Raw genomic sequence first — 14105 nt, 5'->3', positions numbered from 1 at the left:
CGGAGAGAGCACTGGACCAAAGGCAAGGGTGAACCTTCAAGGTCCAGTGTGGGGCAGTCCACTCTTTTCTGAGCTAGACCTACCCCTTAAACATTCCACAGCCACTCCCAGAGGTAGAGCGTTCAAACGCAGGAACCGGGGGAAGGAGGACAGTTCACATTCACAGGTATGTATATGTTTATGTGCATGTACATGTGCATGTATGCGTATATCCCTAAAGACTCCAGAATCTTAAAAGCATCAAGAACATACCACGTAGAGGGGAGCCCCTGAGGTGCTCTCAGCAGGACTCTTGGCAGACACCATACAAACCGGAAGAGATGTGTTCTAAGTGCTAAGAGATAAATGCAGCAAGGACTCTGTCCAAACACTCTAGGCTGAGGTGACACACTGCCAGATGTGGCGTCGGAGCCAGCAGGGGGAGTGCAGTGGGGTGCAATGAGAGAACACTAACTGCTAACTGAACCATGGAGGTAAACAGACGCTCAGACTCAGAACATGCTAACGCTGAAAAGCCAGCACAGCAATCACTCCGTTCTTGTGCATGAATTTAGCAGTGGAGGGACTAACATAGCCAAAGCCATAGCTGTCTGTCTTTACACGCCAGGGGAAGGCTTTTTACTCCCCGTGGCCTCGTTCCTCTTGTTCTGTGCTGAGCCCCTCCTATACTCATGCTCCTTAAGTCCCAGCTGGCTCAGGGGTCAGATGGTGACAGTTAGCAGGTAGAGGAGGGTGGCCCTAATGGAAGCACAGTTGGGCCAAACTGAAAATCTTGAGTTCAAGAGACACCATCTGTAAGCCATGGCCTCACTGACATTAGAAATGATTCCATATTCCTGGCTCCTGATTTCCACATGCTGAGATCCAGGGTGATAAAGATTGGTGGCTCCCAAGGGTGGGGTTTCAGGCATTGTCTGAGAACTGTATCTGACTCCGGGTACCACGGTGTTGGGGACAAGGCAGCAGCTTGAGAAGTTCCCAGGATCTCTCTTACATCCTTTCTCCAGCACGATGTTCTCCAACTCTTTGTTGGCCACTGTTCTACACTTGTCCTGACAATAACTGGTGGTGGAGAGCCAAGGTCCTAACTATGTCACAGCACACACATGCTGACTTTCCACTCAGCAGCTCTGAGACAAGACACCTCCCATAGTTGACTCGGCACACATGCAGGTGTGGACAATGAGGACAACTGCGCTCTGGAAGTGGTACCTACAGTTATCTCCTTCTAGCTTCAGGCTCTCAGATTCAGTATCCATAACCCTGGCCCCAGGACCTGCCTATGGTTCCAGCATGGTGTTTAGCTGGTATCCAATCTGACATGCTCTAGAATGATCATCTGAGAAAATGCCTCCATAAGATCCGACTACAGGGAATTTCCTTAATTAGTGATCAGTGTGGGAGGGCCCAGTCCATAGTGGGTGGTACCATCCCTGGGCTGGTGGTTCTGGGTTCTGTAAGAAAGCAGATTGAGCAAGCCATGGTGAGCAAGCCAGTAAGCAACGCCCCTCCATGGTCTTTGCATCACCTCCTGCCTCCAGGTTCCTGCCTTCGATGGTGAACAGCAATCTGGAAATAGAAGCCAAATAAACCCTTTCTTCCCCAAATTGCTTTTTTTTTTTTTTTTGGCCATGGTGTTTAATCGTAGCAATAGAAACCCTAACTAAGACAAAATGGTACCGGGATAGTGAAGTATTGCTGTGACAGACTGACCCTGTTTTGGGAGGATTGTGGAATGGATTTGGGACTTTGGGCTAGAAAAGCCATTGAGCTTTGAGAGTTCAGCACACTGTTCTGTAGGCGTGTGGAAGACAAGAATGGAGAACAAGGCAGATAACGGAGACCTGACTTGTGGAGTTTTCAGAGGGAAGTTGAACCATTATGTTTCAATAATGATTCTGTGGTTCTGGTTAGCTGGGGCTGGAGCATCAGCCGTGATAATCAAGATACCAGAACCACTAAAGCGAAACCTTTGGTCGGTTGTGAGACTTGACGCTGGTTATCTGGAGCTGAGAGATTCGTGCTGATTAAGAAGAGACCAGCTGAAAATTGAGGTTAAATCTTCTGGGAAGTGTTTCCTGAGAGTCAGCACACGGAAGCTGTGTTCCAGAGGCAGACAAGGCTGTACCTTGCACTGGCAGCTGAACGTGCTAGTGTTGACTCACCCAGTGGTCCTGCTTTTGAAGGCATGAGGGGGGTCACAGAGAGCAGCTGAACATTGGTCCCGTGACCAAAGCCTAGGGGAGGCTATTGGTAAAGGTGGCGCCCATGCAGCAGACGACCCCAGCATTTTTGGAGATACTCGGGTCATGGGGTGACCGCCAAGAACAGCATCAGCCTTGGTGTGGAGGCAGCTGGAGTTTAGAAGACAAGCTGTGTGTGCTGCAGAGGGTGGAGCTGGAGGTGACCAAGCCCCTTGAAGGATTCCAGAAGATCATAAGGGAATCCCAGTCACTGGATGCTGACTCACATATGCTGTCTCCTTTGCTTTGTTCAGGTTGTGACTGTGCCCTGGTTTTTGCCTCTTGAAGTATGGAAGTATTTAACTTTCTTAAATGAGATCTCACAGTCGAGAGATCACGTTTAAAGTTTGGAAACTGTTTTATAGTGTGATGTCGATGTGAATGCACGATCTTGGGAATGAACAAGAAAGGAAAGTGTCTGTGGGTTAAGTCGACAAGGGGTCCAGGGCGGTATAGGGGAGGAGACGAGTCAAATAGCCTGGGACTTCAGCCCACCTGTCCAGAACTCTGTAATGTTGTCTCATCTGCAGCCTAAGCAATTCACTTTGCTTAGACTTGGCCCACGCTGGGGATGAAAGGTCTAGCAGCCTGGCTCATGCTGGGGGCTCTGACCCAGAATTTGTGATGGCAGAGGACAGTCTGGACTGGGGTTTGGAACCCAGGCCTTTGTGAATCTTGTTTCCAGCACCTCCTATCAATTTTCAAACTAATTCGAGGACATCGTCAACTGCATACAAACTGCGACTCCCATGCAGAGGATGATAGTGAGAGACGTTGTGGTGCAGCCACAGCTCACACAAGCCATGGGGATTTAACAGCTCACTCTGATGAAACAGACCCTAGCTGCAAGGACCCTGAACCCTTGCAGGCCCTCTGCCACCGAGAAAGCAAGTGTGCTTGCCCTTTGGAACTTCTTTTCATTAACTTCATAAGATGAACCAGGGCAAGGGCATGACAGGTGCTGCTGCCAGCCATTCCTCTCCACTGGGCACCACTGGACACCACTGGCTAACACACAGCGAGTTCTTTCGGAATCTACTCTCATTGTAGCGGTGTGGAGGACACGGGAAACAAACGAACCAACAAACAAACAAAACCCCACATTCTCAGAACTACTCATCAGCGCAAGGCCTGGAAGGCGTGGCCAGAGAGACCTGGGAACTGTCTCTTGAGATTGGTAGCAGCTAGGGAGGGATCTCTCCTACAGCATGGCAGAGCACCCCCACAAAATGAGGGGGCAGTGGTCAGACTCCCAGGAGCAGGTAGGAGGTGTGCCCCACTATGTTTGTGTGTTGATTTTTATCTGTGCTTTTACTCATGCCCCTGTTAGTTGATGGGTCATAATTGTGTGAATTTATGGGCTAGAACGCCACACAAGGGTCTGTCTAGACACTTCAGGATGGTTAATCATGTTTATTGATACATCAGGCACCAGTGAAGATACATCCCCCAGGATCCTACTTATAAGGACTCTTAAAGGGGGTAGAAGTAGATGCAGGTAGGTAGGCGTTGGCCAAGCAAGACTTGGAGACAGTTGTTGTTAATGGCTGCTCCCAGGAATTAGCTGGCAGTGATGTTGCTGCTTCCCTTATACCCCCTACTCCAGGGCCAGGCTCTGACAGAAGGCATGGTCTGGACAAGGCCATGTCCCGGGCCTAATTTCTGGCTACTGTTTCTCTGACCTTTCTCCCAAGATGGTGGCTACATGGTCTCTTTCTTTCCAAATTTTTGGATGTCTCTTTACTCCTCATGCATAAGGAGATCTCCAAGATTGTCAGAGGGAACCTATCAATGTGAGTTGCTTTGTCTATTTTAGTCAAAACTATATTTGGAAGTTGAAGCTACTGCCTGGCATTGAGTCCTTTAGATGTACTACTTCCAGTCCAGGATGACAGTTCCCGTCTCGTCTTTGACTCTGATCCTCCCTGAGGCATACTTGGTTTCCTGGCAGCCATTGCAGTACACCGTCTTGGTGGTGCCATCTGGGAATTCCCTCCGCTTGAACCTGGCTGTGTGGATTTCTTTCTGTCCGTTGCTGAACATGATGGTTTTGTCTCCATTCCTGCAGAATAGAGACTCTGGTAAGTGGAGCCACGCAGAAGCCAACCGTGTGAGTGTGGAGGAGCTGGGAAAGATCAAAATCATACGGCCACCTCCAAGTCTTCTCTGGGGGAGGAAGTTGAGGCTCTCCGAGGCAAGAGTAGGAAAAGCGTTTGAGGTTTAAAAGACAGGAGAGGCCCAGAATGGCTGATCATAGGAAGGTAGAGAGGGCAAGGGACCTGAGACCTGAACCCACAATCTCAGTTGGGTGAGCAGAGTCAGCAAGACTGCTCAGTTCATGACAGAAACGCAACAGAAAAAGTTCTAGGTACCATGCACTCTGCTGACACTACCAGAAGAGCTATGGAAGCTCTGAGGGTGGGATGGGAGCACTGAGCACACTGGAGGAGCTAGTAAGGTCGAGATCATTGAAGAAACATGCCCAGAACACACCATAGTCACGGGATAGTGAGAGCGCTTAAGGTGAGTTTACTAAACTCTTGCCTAGGCTATTGGGCATATGATGAGCAAAGGCCCCACAGACCTCGCTGTCTGCACACATCAGCACCAACACAGTGACTTAGCGCATTCTTGTTGTGGTTTAGATTCTTTGCTTACACATGCTGCGATAGATTCATGCTTCTACACACATGGCTTTGAAGAGGTAGACTGCACTCAGATTTCGCCAGCTTCAGTCACCTACTGACTGTGTCTACAACCTATGTTGACATGTCACCTAACATCAATGGCACACTGAGAAATGCAGAGTAAGATTACTCTGACACCAAGCCAGATGACTACAGCATTAGCTGATGATGTAAACTGTGGGGTGACCTTTGTCCCCGAAGTCAATTATGACACAATCTTGGGGTCACGTGACGGCCCCCAAATTCTATGTCTAAGCTCATGTTCTCTGCTAAGAGATTTGAACTGAGGTCATAAAAAAAGTCTTATAGGCCCAATGGTGTCATATATTTTTAGTGCCATTTTTGTTTTTGTAAATATATATCCATCCTTGTGTTATGAATGTCTGTCTGCAGGTATATCTGTGAACTACATGAGCCTAGTGCCCATGGAGGTCAGAGGCGGCCTTTAGGTTCCCCTGGAAATAGAGATACAAATGGTTGCAAGTTATCATGTGGGTGTTGGGGAGTGAACCTGTGTCTTCTCTAAGAGCAGCCAGTGTTCCTAACCACTGAGCCATCTCTCCAGTTCCTGTTGTTATATTTGTATGAATGCTTAAACTTTTGCAAACATGTAAATGACTACAGATGTATTATAGAACACAAAACCCAGGGTTGAAGTATGGTTTCACACTGTCCGGTGGAGTGCTTGGGGAGCTGACCTTTTCACTGTCACAAATGTCCCATCGGGGAACACAGTCTCCTCACATCCATCCTTGAGCTGTTTCACTGTCCCATCAGGAAACACGGTTTCCTTGGAGCCATCCGGGTAGAATTTTTCTGCAGGACACATTTATTTAAAGTACATGTTATAACGAATGCATATATGTTGTATCTAAATGACCCATGTTAAAATACGTTAAATATTAATGAAAGATCATTTTTTAACCATACGAGCTTGTAGTCAGGATTGGCAGACAGCATACCCAATGCCCCCTTGATGTAATTTCGGGTAAGTAAGGCTCGGCCATAGCGTGGATGGTCTGTAGTGTGTATAAGTGTGGATGGTCTCTAGTGTATAAGGCTCAGCAGGAGTGTGGATGGATGGTCTTTAGTGTGTATAAGTGTGGACGGTCTCTAGTGTGTATAAGTGTGGACGGTCTCTAGTGTGTATAAGTGTGGACGGTCTCTAGTGTGTATAAGTGTGGACGGTCTCTAATGTGTATAAGAGTGGACGGTCTCTAATGTGTATAAGTGTGGACGGTCTCTAGTGTGTATAAGTGTGGACGGTCTCTAATGTGTATAAGTGTGGACGGTCTCTAATGTGTATAAGTGTGCATGGTCTCTAATGTGTAACAGTACATGGTGATGATGAACAAGTGCTAGATACACCTTCAATAGAAACTGAATTCAAATTTTTCAGTTCAAATTGAATTCAAATATTTTTCTGTGCTGTGGATTTGTGGTAAAGTCTTTCATTGGTGCCAGGTAGTACTAGGTGCTGTCATTCAAGACTGAATTGAAGTGGAAATACAAGAGGTGCTAGCATTCATGATTCTCTTCCAGACTGCAGTGTGACCAGACACCTCAGACTCCTGCTGCCACACCCTCCTGATACTGGGACCATGTTTCTCTGAACTGTGAACCAAAATTAATTCTCCCTCCATCTCTTGCCCTTGGTCAAATATTTGGCCAAATAACCAAGACACTGTTGAAAATGCTTTTACTATGCCATATTGACTTTCAAGGGCAAGCTAGATTGTCAGCAATCACAGTGACATTGGCCTTATCCTCAGGGACAGTTCTCCACTGTGGAGTGTGCTGAAGCTCTATAGCACCCATGGTTGTCACTCAGAACCTGACAACAGTGTAGAGTGCTTTCCGATGTGCATTTGCAGAAAGTACAAAGGACTCCCAAGTGAAATGTCATTGATCGTTTTCCTCGTGTTCTCCTGAGGTCCGTGTGCATTGAAGCGTGAACTATACTTAGGAAAAAGAAAGTGTCGTGCAATCTGACACCCAATGAATAACTCCATGCAGTGAATATTTGTTAGCATAAAAATCTGAAAGGCAAAAAAAAAGGAAAAAAATAGGGGTTGGGGATTTAGCTCAGTGGTACAGCGCTTGCCTAGCAAGCACAAGGCCCTGGGTTTGGTCCCCAGCTCCGAAAAAAAAAAAAAAGGGAAAAATCTGAAAGGCTCCTTGGCATGTTGGTGCGATGCCCTGAGGAACTATGGGTTCTCTTTGATTCGAAAGCTTGAGAATCTCAGAATCACATTGTGGTGAAAATTGTTTGGGAGTTTCTACACCACCTTGGGTCATTTGGTTCCCAATTAAATGACACAAAACCATACTATTTAAAATAGGCCTTAAAAGCACTAGAACTGGGCAGATATCAACCCTCTGTGCTATTTTGTCTACTTCCCTGTCAATGACCCTAAACTGTGTCTTGCCATGTTCCACCATGCTCCTGTTCCAACAGTCTGGATCTCATGGCTCTGTATTCATGATCCACCTACCCCCATGGTGTCTTTTCCTTCCTCTTCTCCTTTCCCTCCTGGTCTCTGCTTCAGACCTCAAACCCAAGAACCAAAGCCCAGCTATGGGCCATGGGCATCTTTATTCACCAATAGTTTTACATTAAGGAGCAAGGCTTGCACAACAGAAGCTGGCACACAAGAGAATTCACTCATTTTGAGATGACTAGATTTATGCTTCAGAATTTAGCACTATAGTACCTAGCAACAGACAAAGCCCCAACAGAATCCTGTGAGTGCCTGGTGCAGAATCAATGCAAAACAGTCTTTGCTGAACAGACACACAGGTGCAGCCAGAAATGGCAAGAGGGGACTGTGATATTTGCTTATCAAACTGTCGTGTGAGGATGTTCTGGAGAATGTGAAGCATACATACCGACAGGGACGGGACTCAGAAACAGATCTACAGTTAAGTGATGCATTTCAGACACATTCCGCACAGACAAGCCAAGATTTAGAGACCAGATATGTCCATTTTTACCAGACCTGGCTACCATCCACCAACAACCCCATAGAGCACTTGCAAACAAGCAAGTGTCGTTTTTCAATGCCAAGTGTACGCCAGAAGTTACTGAAGAAGTAATGGCTCTCCTCCTCATCTGTGCTCACCAGCCTGTAAAAACCTCAGGGAGGGAACAAAGACCATAATAGCACTGACTGGAACATTAAGATGAAGAAAGACGTCTCAGCTAGACTCAGCAGCCCTGTGACTGGTACAGGCCCCACACAGCCAAGAGAGCAGCCTGATCAGCAATGGCTTCATTCTGTCTTGGTATTGTTTTATATTATGTTTTTTGAACTCTCCCATTAATACAAAATAAGATCGCACATACAAAAAAAACTATTTCAGAATAATATCCAGGAGCATGGAGAGAGCCCCAAATATCAGATGTCACTAAAATCAGATCGGAACTGATGCTTCCAGTGCTCTGGTGGTGTGTGCTGATCATGCTGTCCACAAGGCTCGGCTTTGTAGCTGATACAAGACACAAAGTCTATGTCTACAGATTGGGCCTGGGTGTGGGCTCAAAATACTACTCTCAAAGAAGGGTGAACAAGAAACAAAAAATAGAAACCCTCAAAACAACAGCAAAACCAAACTACCTGTCGTCAGCTGCTGATCACCAAGGAATATTCCTACCTTCTCCGAGTTCTCTCTAGAGAATCTGTAGCGATGGCCCTGAAGTGGGGCCATCTCATTACCTGCTGGGTCTAGGATACTCCACACTAGGAAACTAATGTGAAGGGATCTTGGGCTATCACCCAGAAGCCTTTCTGGAAGGGCAGCTCCAGTCTGGGCCTCTAGGATTACCACCAAAGCTGTCCCTACAGGACAGACTGGAAAGGACAGACAGCACCACACTGAGCTCCATGTCTGTGGTCAGGCTGTCACCAGAGCAAGACTGTGAGGCCACTGTGTAAAATAACTTGAGAACTGAGAGAAGGGAGGAGAAAACAAGAGACTAGGCAGTGTTAGCTGACACCACTAGATAGACCTGAAATTGACCAGAAGGAAGTGAAGGGTGCTGTCAAGTCAAGAAAGACAACGGAGAGCACGTGCGATTTAGTTACAGAGAAAAATGGCAAACTGGAGGGCAGTTCTACGGAATTTACCTGGACAGAATGAATGTAATAGGCTCAGAGAGGAGCAGACCGCGTAGCACGAAGTGTCTGCGATCGGAAGGTTTAGGAAGATGAGGAACAGAGGGCTGGGCAATGTTTGCAGAAGAAATACCTGAGAATATTCTTGAATTTCTCATTGAATTTAATAACATAAACATGACAGACAAAAATCCAGTAATCCAATTCGATGAATTTCAGGAAAACTAAAAATGACTCTTTGGCTATAATTTTGCCTTATGTGATTTATAGAACGATTTCTAATTAAGAAAGAAAACCACTCAAATCTAATGGGGCAGCCTGAGCTATTGTTTAGTGATTTGAAGGCTCAATGTCTGCTGCCCTCTCCCCATGGTACTCATGCACCCAACCATTTCCAACACAGGCCCTGGGCCAGCAGGTACCGGTAACACCACTCACCAGTCCACTTGTTAGGAAACTGCACAACTTCGACACCATCTGGGTAGGTTGTGTGCGTCGTCTGAGCGTCCGCATAATAATAAATCTGTGGAGACAGGGGAAACCCACATTGGGAGGCGGTTCCCCTTACCTTGTGAGCTCCAGGGAATCTGATCAATTACTTCCCATAGGTTGTTGAAAGTACAGGTTCAGCAGGTGAGCTAGGCCTAACCGCGTCTGTGGGTGCTTCCACGGGTGTGGAGCACCGGAGGTGGCACTAGTTACTGACATCCCAGGAATGACAATAGGCCATTGGTTCCAGAGAGACTGCAGGATGCAGCTTAGTCCTCAGTGTTGTACCTAAGTATGTTCTAACTCGTGACTTGCTGGGCCCTCATGCCTCATGGGACCTGTAGCAAGTGAGGCCTAGGTTTTGGTGGACATAGGCTATGAATTCCACAGTTTTCAGATCGGTGGCCAACTGCAGCTCAAGAGAGTAGAGTTCACAAAGTGCCTTGGGAATCCATGGACCTGTGCCTTGTGAGCTGCCATTTGACCTTGGTGTTCCCAATAGTCACGTCTCCCTTGGTTTCCAAGGAGGAAGAGAAGGAGGGAGGGAGAACAACATTTACAAAGGGGGAGGGTGATGGGTTCCCAGGAGTTGGTGCTCCCGATTCTAAGGCCAGTCCCTAGATTTGAAGAAGGAGACATTTAAAAAACACACACACACAGCCAAAGGTAGAGTGGGATTGAATGGGGTCATTGTCTGAAAAATAAGAATGTAGCCAGAATACACTGTTCTACTCCTAATCCAAATTCCTGCCTAATCATGTCAGATCAGTCCTCTGAAGTAGGGCCATGTCTCTCCATCACAGAAGCGGAAGGAGATGGAGTGTCTTCCAATGGAGTCACGTTATTGGAATATCTGTGACTCTGAGATCCGAATGTGTTTTGGTGAACGTCTGTCGACTTGGCACAGGCTAGAGTCATTTGAGAGGAAGAAACACTACTTGAGAAGACCCCTCCTATAGTCAAGTCTGTGGAGGAAATTTCCCAATCAGTGATTAAGAAGGGTCCAGACCACTGTGAGGTAGTGCCACCCCTGAGCAGGTTCTTCTGGGTTTTATGAAAAGCATGCTGAGCAAGCCATGTGAAGCCAGCCAATAAGCAGCGTTCCTCCATGTTTGATTAGCCTCACCTCCAACTTCCTGCAATGATGGTGATTTCCCTCGATATCATGATGGGGACATGTGAGCCAAATAAAGTCTTTCCTTCCCAAGTATTCCTGGTCGTGCTGTTCCTTATAACAATAGAAGCAAACTAAGAATAGAGCTTCTGTGTTCCGTGATTTTTTAAGCATCCTCCCTATATTAGCAACATGTCCGATAGCTGTGGGCAATGGGAGTGTCCCTGTCTCCACCACTATGTAAGTACCATGCTTCCTCTCTGCAGATCGGGAGACACAGGAAGGAAATGCCAGCTCCTGGACAGAGAGCCCTGGAGAGGGCCATGCTGAGCGGGAGTCAGAGCAGGGGAAGTTCCCTCCCAGCCTGCACTGAGCCCTGTTCTCTGTCCTCACTCATCTCTGTCGCTTCTCATCGCCTGTCCATCCTCCCACCACATCTGCCTAAGAAATATGTTTGTGGTCGCCACACCCCACGGTAAGGCAACACATCTCTTTGCCTACAAGACCATGAACTCCTGGAAGTCACCATTTGAATACATCTCCCAGGAGTTCCTGGTTTATTTTTTTTTTCTCAGCTTGAAGATTAGCTCAGGTCTGTGGAAGAGCATCTGGATAAGAAAAAAAAATTTTTTTTCACAATAGAGGGTGGGACGCTGGTGGAAACTCCACTGGAGTGAGACCATGGAGAATCTCGCTCACATCATATACCATGGACAAAATTCTCATTAGCAAGAAAGTTCTGACCTTTTGCCTTCCCTAATCTCCTGACACCAGGAGAGCAAAAGAACACACATCTATAAAAGGTTTGCTAGTCACTGGGTAAACTCTGATTCTGAAAGAATACAAGTGTGTCCACAGCACGCACCACTCTCTGATCGGACTTGACCTTCTTCATGTCACCATTAAAAAACTTGATGACGGTGGTCTTCTTGTCAGCACTGATCTCTTTCCTGGTCCCATTGGGGAAGGTGATGATAGTTCGCCCGTCACTGAGCAACCGCTCCACCTTGATGGACACACAGAAACGCCCAGGTGAAGAATTATAGCGGGCATGATGAATGCGCTTCCACTGTTTCCTCTTGTATTCAAAATCACTGCCCACTGTCTGCCTGGCATGTTGGATCCTACCTGCTGCACACACACAAACATACACACATACACACACACACACACACACACACACACACACACACACACACACACCCTTTACTGATGAGCTCTCTATCCTCCTCCTCCTGCACTTGGTTATCAATAGGAAGTGTAACGATTTGTTCCTCAGTGTCTGCCTTCCTTCAAGTTGATGCTATGCATTTGCCTTGAGTCTGTGTGATCCATCAACCAAGGATTCATGAGCCTGAAATCCGGGATTACTATGTAAAAATGAACTTTTTTGGTGCTTATTTGGTCTCCCCACTTCATCCTCTCATCTCATATACAACACTAAATGGTTTCAATTAATAATGAGCAAATAAGTAACTTCAGATGCACACTGCTAGGCTCTCAGTAGAAAACATCACCCCTGAAAAGATTAATGTAAAGAAAGACTCGGGTAGAAATAACCTCAGTTTGATTCAACAATGCAGTCTCACCCATCACGCCTGCCATGCCCCATGCTCACATTAGAAGGCCATGTTGAGTGACAGAGGAAGGACATCGAGGTTGTGTGAGTTGAAACAACATTCGAACAATGATGAAGTCTCCTAATGCCTTTCTGAGAACATGTCACATGTGTTCATGATCATGCTATTTTCAAAGTTCACACAATTAAAATAGGAGATGAGCCACCAAAGAGGATAGAAAACTAATTATTTTCTAGTTTAAAATGTGTCTTGGCATTTTCATTTTTTAACATAGTATATGTGTGTAAAAATTTATCTGACAGAATGTAAAATCTAATCTTACTCTCAATGACTTCAGAATGACTAGTTTAACTGTGTACAAGTTTGTCAAGATGTATTGAAAGGCCAGAGTCCCACACCAAAAATATATGAAAAGTATACCCTGTGGGTCTGATTAATTTTAGCGTGTGACTTTTCTTACTGCAAAATTTTTATAATAAAGTTTTGACTAAAAATATAATTTATAACAAAACTAAATGAACAAGAAAAGATTTCAGCACACCCGATGCAACACACACGCACAGAGTCAAGGTGAGACATCAGAAGACACAGAACTGTAATGGGGAGTCGGGGACCTGGGGAGTACGCCTGACGTCAGGTTACAAGACAGAAAGTTCATAGCAGAATGCCATTTGCCATGGACCACCTGCTATCACATTTATACCCTGTGGCTTCTGAAGCCGAAGATGGTGATTGGTTCATAACTTGTTGGCCTAAGCAGCAATGGCCCTCCTTCTCACAGACCTTTGTCACCAAGTTCTGTGCTTTGCTCAGTTGTGTTTCTTTGCCCGATAACCATGTGAAACAACCACACTAAAGAAAGGCTTTGTTGTCTGGAAATGTAGCTCCGTTGGTAGACTGCATGCCCAGGATGCTTGCAGACCTGGGGTCCCCAACATTGCATAACAGGATGTGGGGGTACAGTTCTGTAATCTCAGTACTGAGGAATTAGAGAATCAGAAGTTCAAGATCATCGTGCTACATGGTGAGCTTGAATACATAAGACCTGAGAACTGTCTATGAGGAGAAGGGGGGAATCAGGAAAACGAGGCACAGGAAGAAGAGAGATAGAGGGAGGAGGGGGAAGAGAAAGAGAAGAAAGAGGAGGGGGAGAAGAAGGGAGAGGAGGAGGGGGGAAGAAAGAAGACAAAGAGGGAAGGAGAAGGAAAGGAGGAGGAAGAGTATAAGGAAGGGGAGGAGGGGCAAAGGAAGAGGAGAAGGAGGAAAAGAAGGCAGGGGAAGAGGAGGAAGAGGGTGAGGAAGGGGAAAAGGAGGAGGCTGAGGAGAAGGAAGAGGAGGAGGAGAAGGAAGAAGAGGAAGAGAGTGCAATGAAAAGCTGTGAGCAGCCTTGCTCATCTACTCAAAGCATCCTCTGCTCTCAAGGGCGAGCATCTATACAGCCCAAAGTTCCAAAACCAAAATGAAGTGTGGACTCACTCCAGCAAAAGAGGGAGAATGTGAGGGTGCTTTGAACAAAGAGCTGGGCCACGGCAGCTCACCCGTGCCCCCCCCCCCGAGACAACCCCAGCCCTCTGGCAGCAGTACTCGGGGACAAAAATGCTTCCTGAGGTAGCTGTTGGGAGGCACTGAGGGCAGGTGGGTGGGTGGATGTTCCTAACAGAGCTGTTTTTGTTACTGGAAGAAGCTGGCTATCAGTGATGCTCTAGAGAGGCGCACCAGCCACTGGCTTATAACCCCAGGAAAGTCTGCATGGCTCAGTCTACACAGCACAGAGAATGTGTCAGGGAAAGATTATGCGCAGCAGAAACCTACCTTGCCGTTTGAGTGTCGCTTTTCCTGTGTCTCATCTTCCTTTGTAGTGTCCGAGGTTTGCTGTA

General features: G+C 46.7%; 1 protein-coding gene and 1 long non-coding RNA gene across 10 annotated transcripts in view; one reads left to right on the top strand and one right to left on the bottom strand.

The window, feature by feature from the left end:
• Positions 1-3641: 3641 nt before the first annotated feature.
• The window catches only part of Tcp10b (t-complex protein 10b), a 23483-nt gene continuing 13019 nt past the window's right edge, over positions 3642-14105 (bottom strand). For 3 of the 9 annotated variants that reach the window (XM_008758759.3, XM_006227927.4, XM_063288521.1), the window contains 6 exons: positions 14041-14105; positions 11514-11654; positions 10661-10762; positions 9484-9568; positions 5629-5746; positions 3642-4305 (listed from right to left, as the gene is read on the bottom strand). The exon at positions 14041-14105 is cut by the window's right edge and continues 34 nt beyond it. In XM_008758759.3, coding sequence (XP_008756981.1) covers positions 4116-4305; positions 5629-5746; positions 9484-9568; positions 10661-10762; positions 11514-11654; positions 14041-14105 — 701 coding nt within the window. In that variant the 3' untranslated portion in view covers positions 3642-4115. The remainder of the gene's footprint in view (positions 4306-5628; positions 5747-9483; positions 9569-10660; positions 10763-11513; positions 11655-14040) is intronic. The other 6 variants (XM_017589093.2, XM_063288520.1, XM_008758757.3 and 3 more) reach the window with 3 other exon arrangements.
• On the top strand, positions 7125-11569 carry LOC134482724 (uncharacterized). The gene is made up of 2 exons (XR_010059208.1): positions 7125-8215; positions 10915-11569. It is a non-coding gene; the product is annotated as an uncharacterized LOC134482724 (long non-coding RNA).

This window comes from Rattus norvegicus, chromosome 1 (genome assembly GCF_036323735.1).
Source record: "Rattus norvegicus strain BN/NHsdMcwi chromosome 1, GRCr8, whole genome shotgun sequence".
In the NCBI taxonomy this organism is placed as follows: domain Eukaryota; kingdom Metazoa; phylum Chordata; class Mammalia; order Rodentia; family Muridae; genus Rattus; species Rattus norvegicus.
This window is presented reverse-complemented; position numbering and strand designations above follow the sequence as displayed.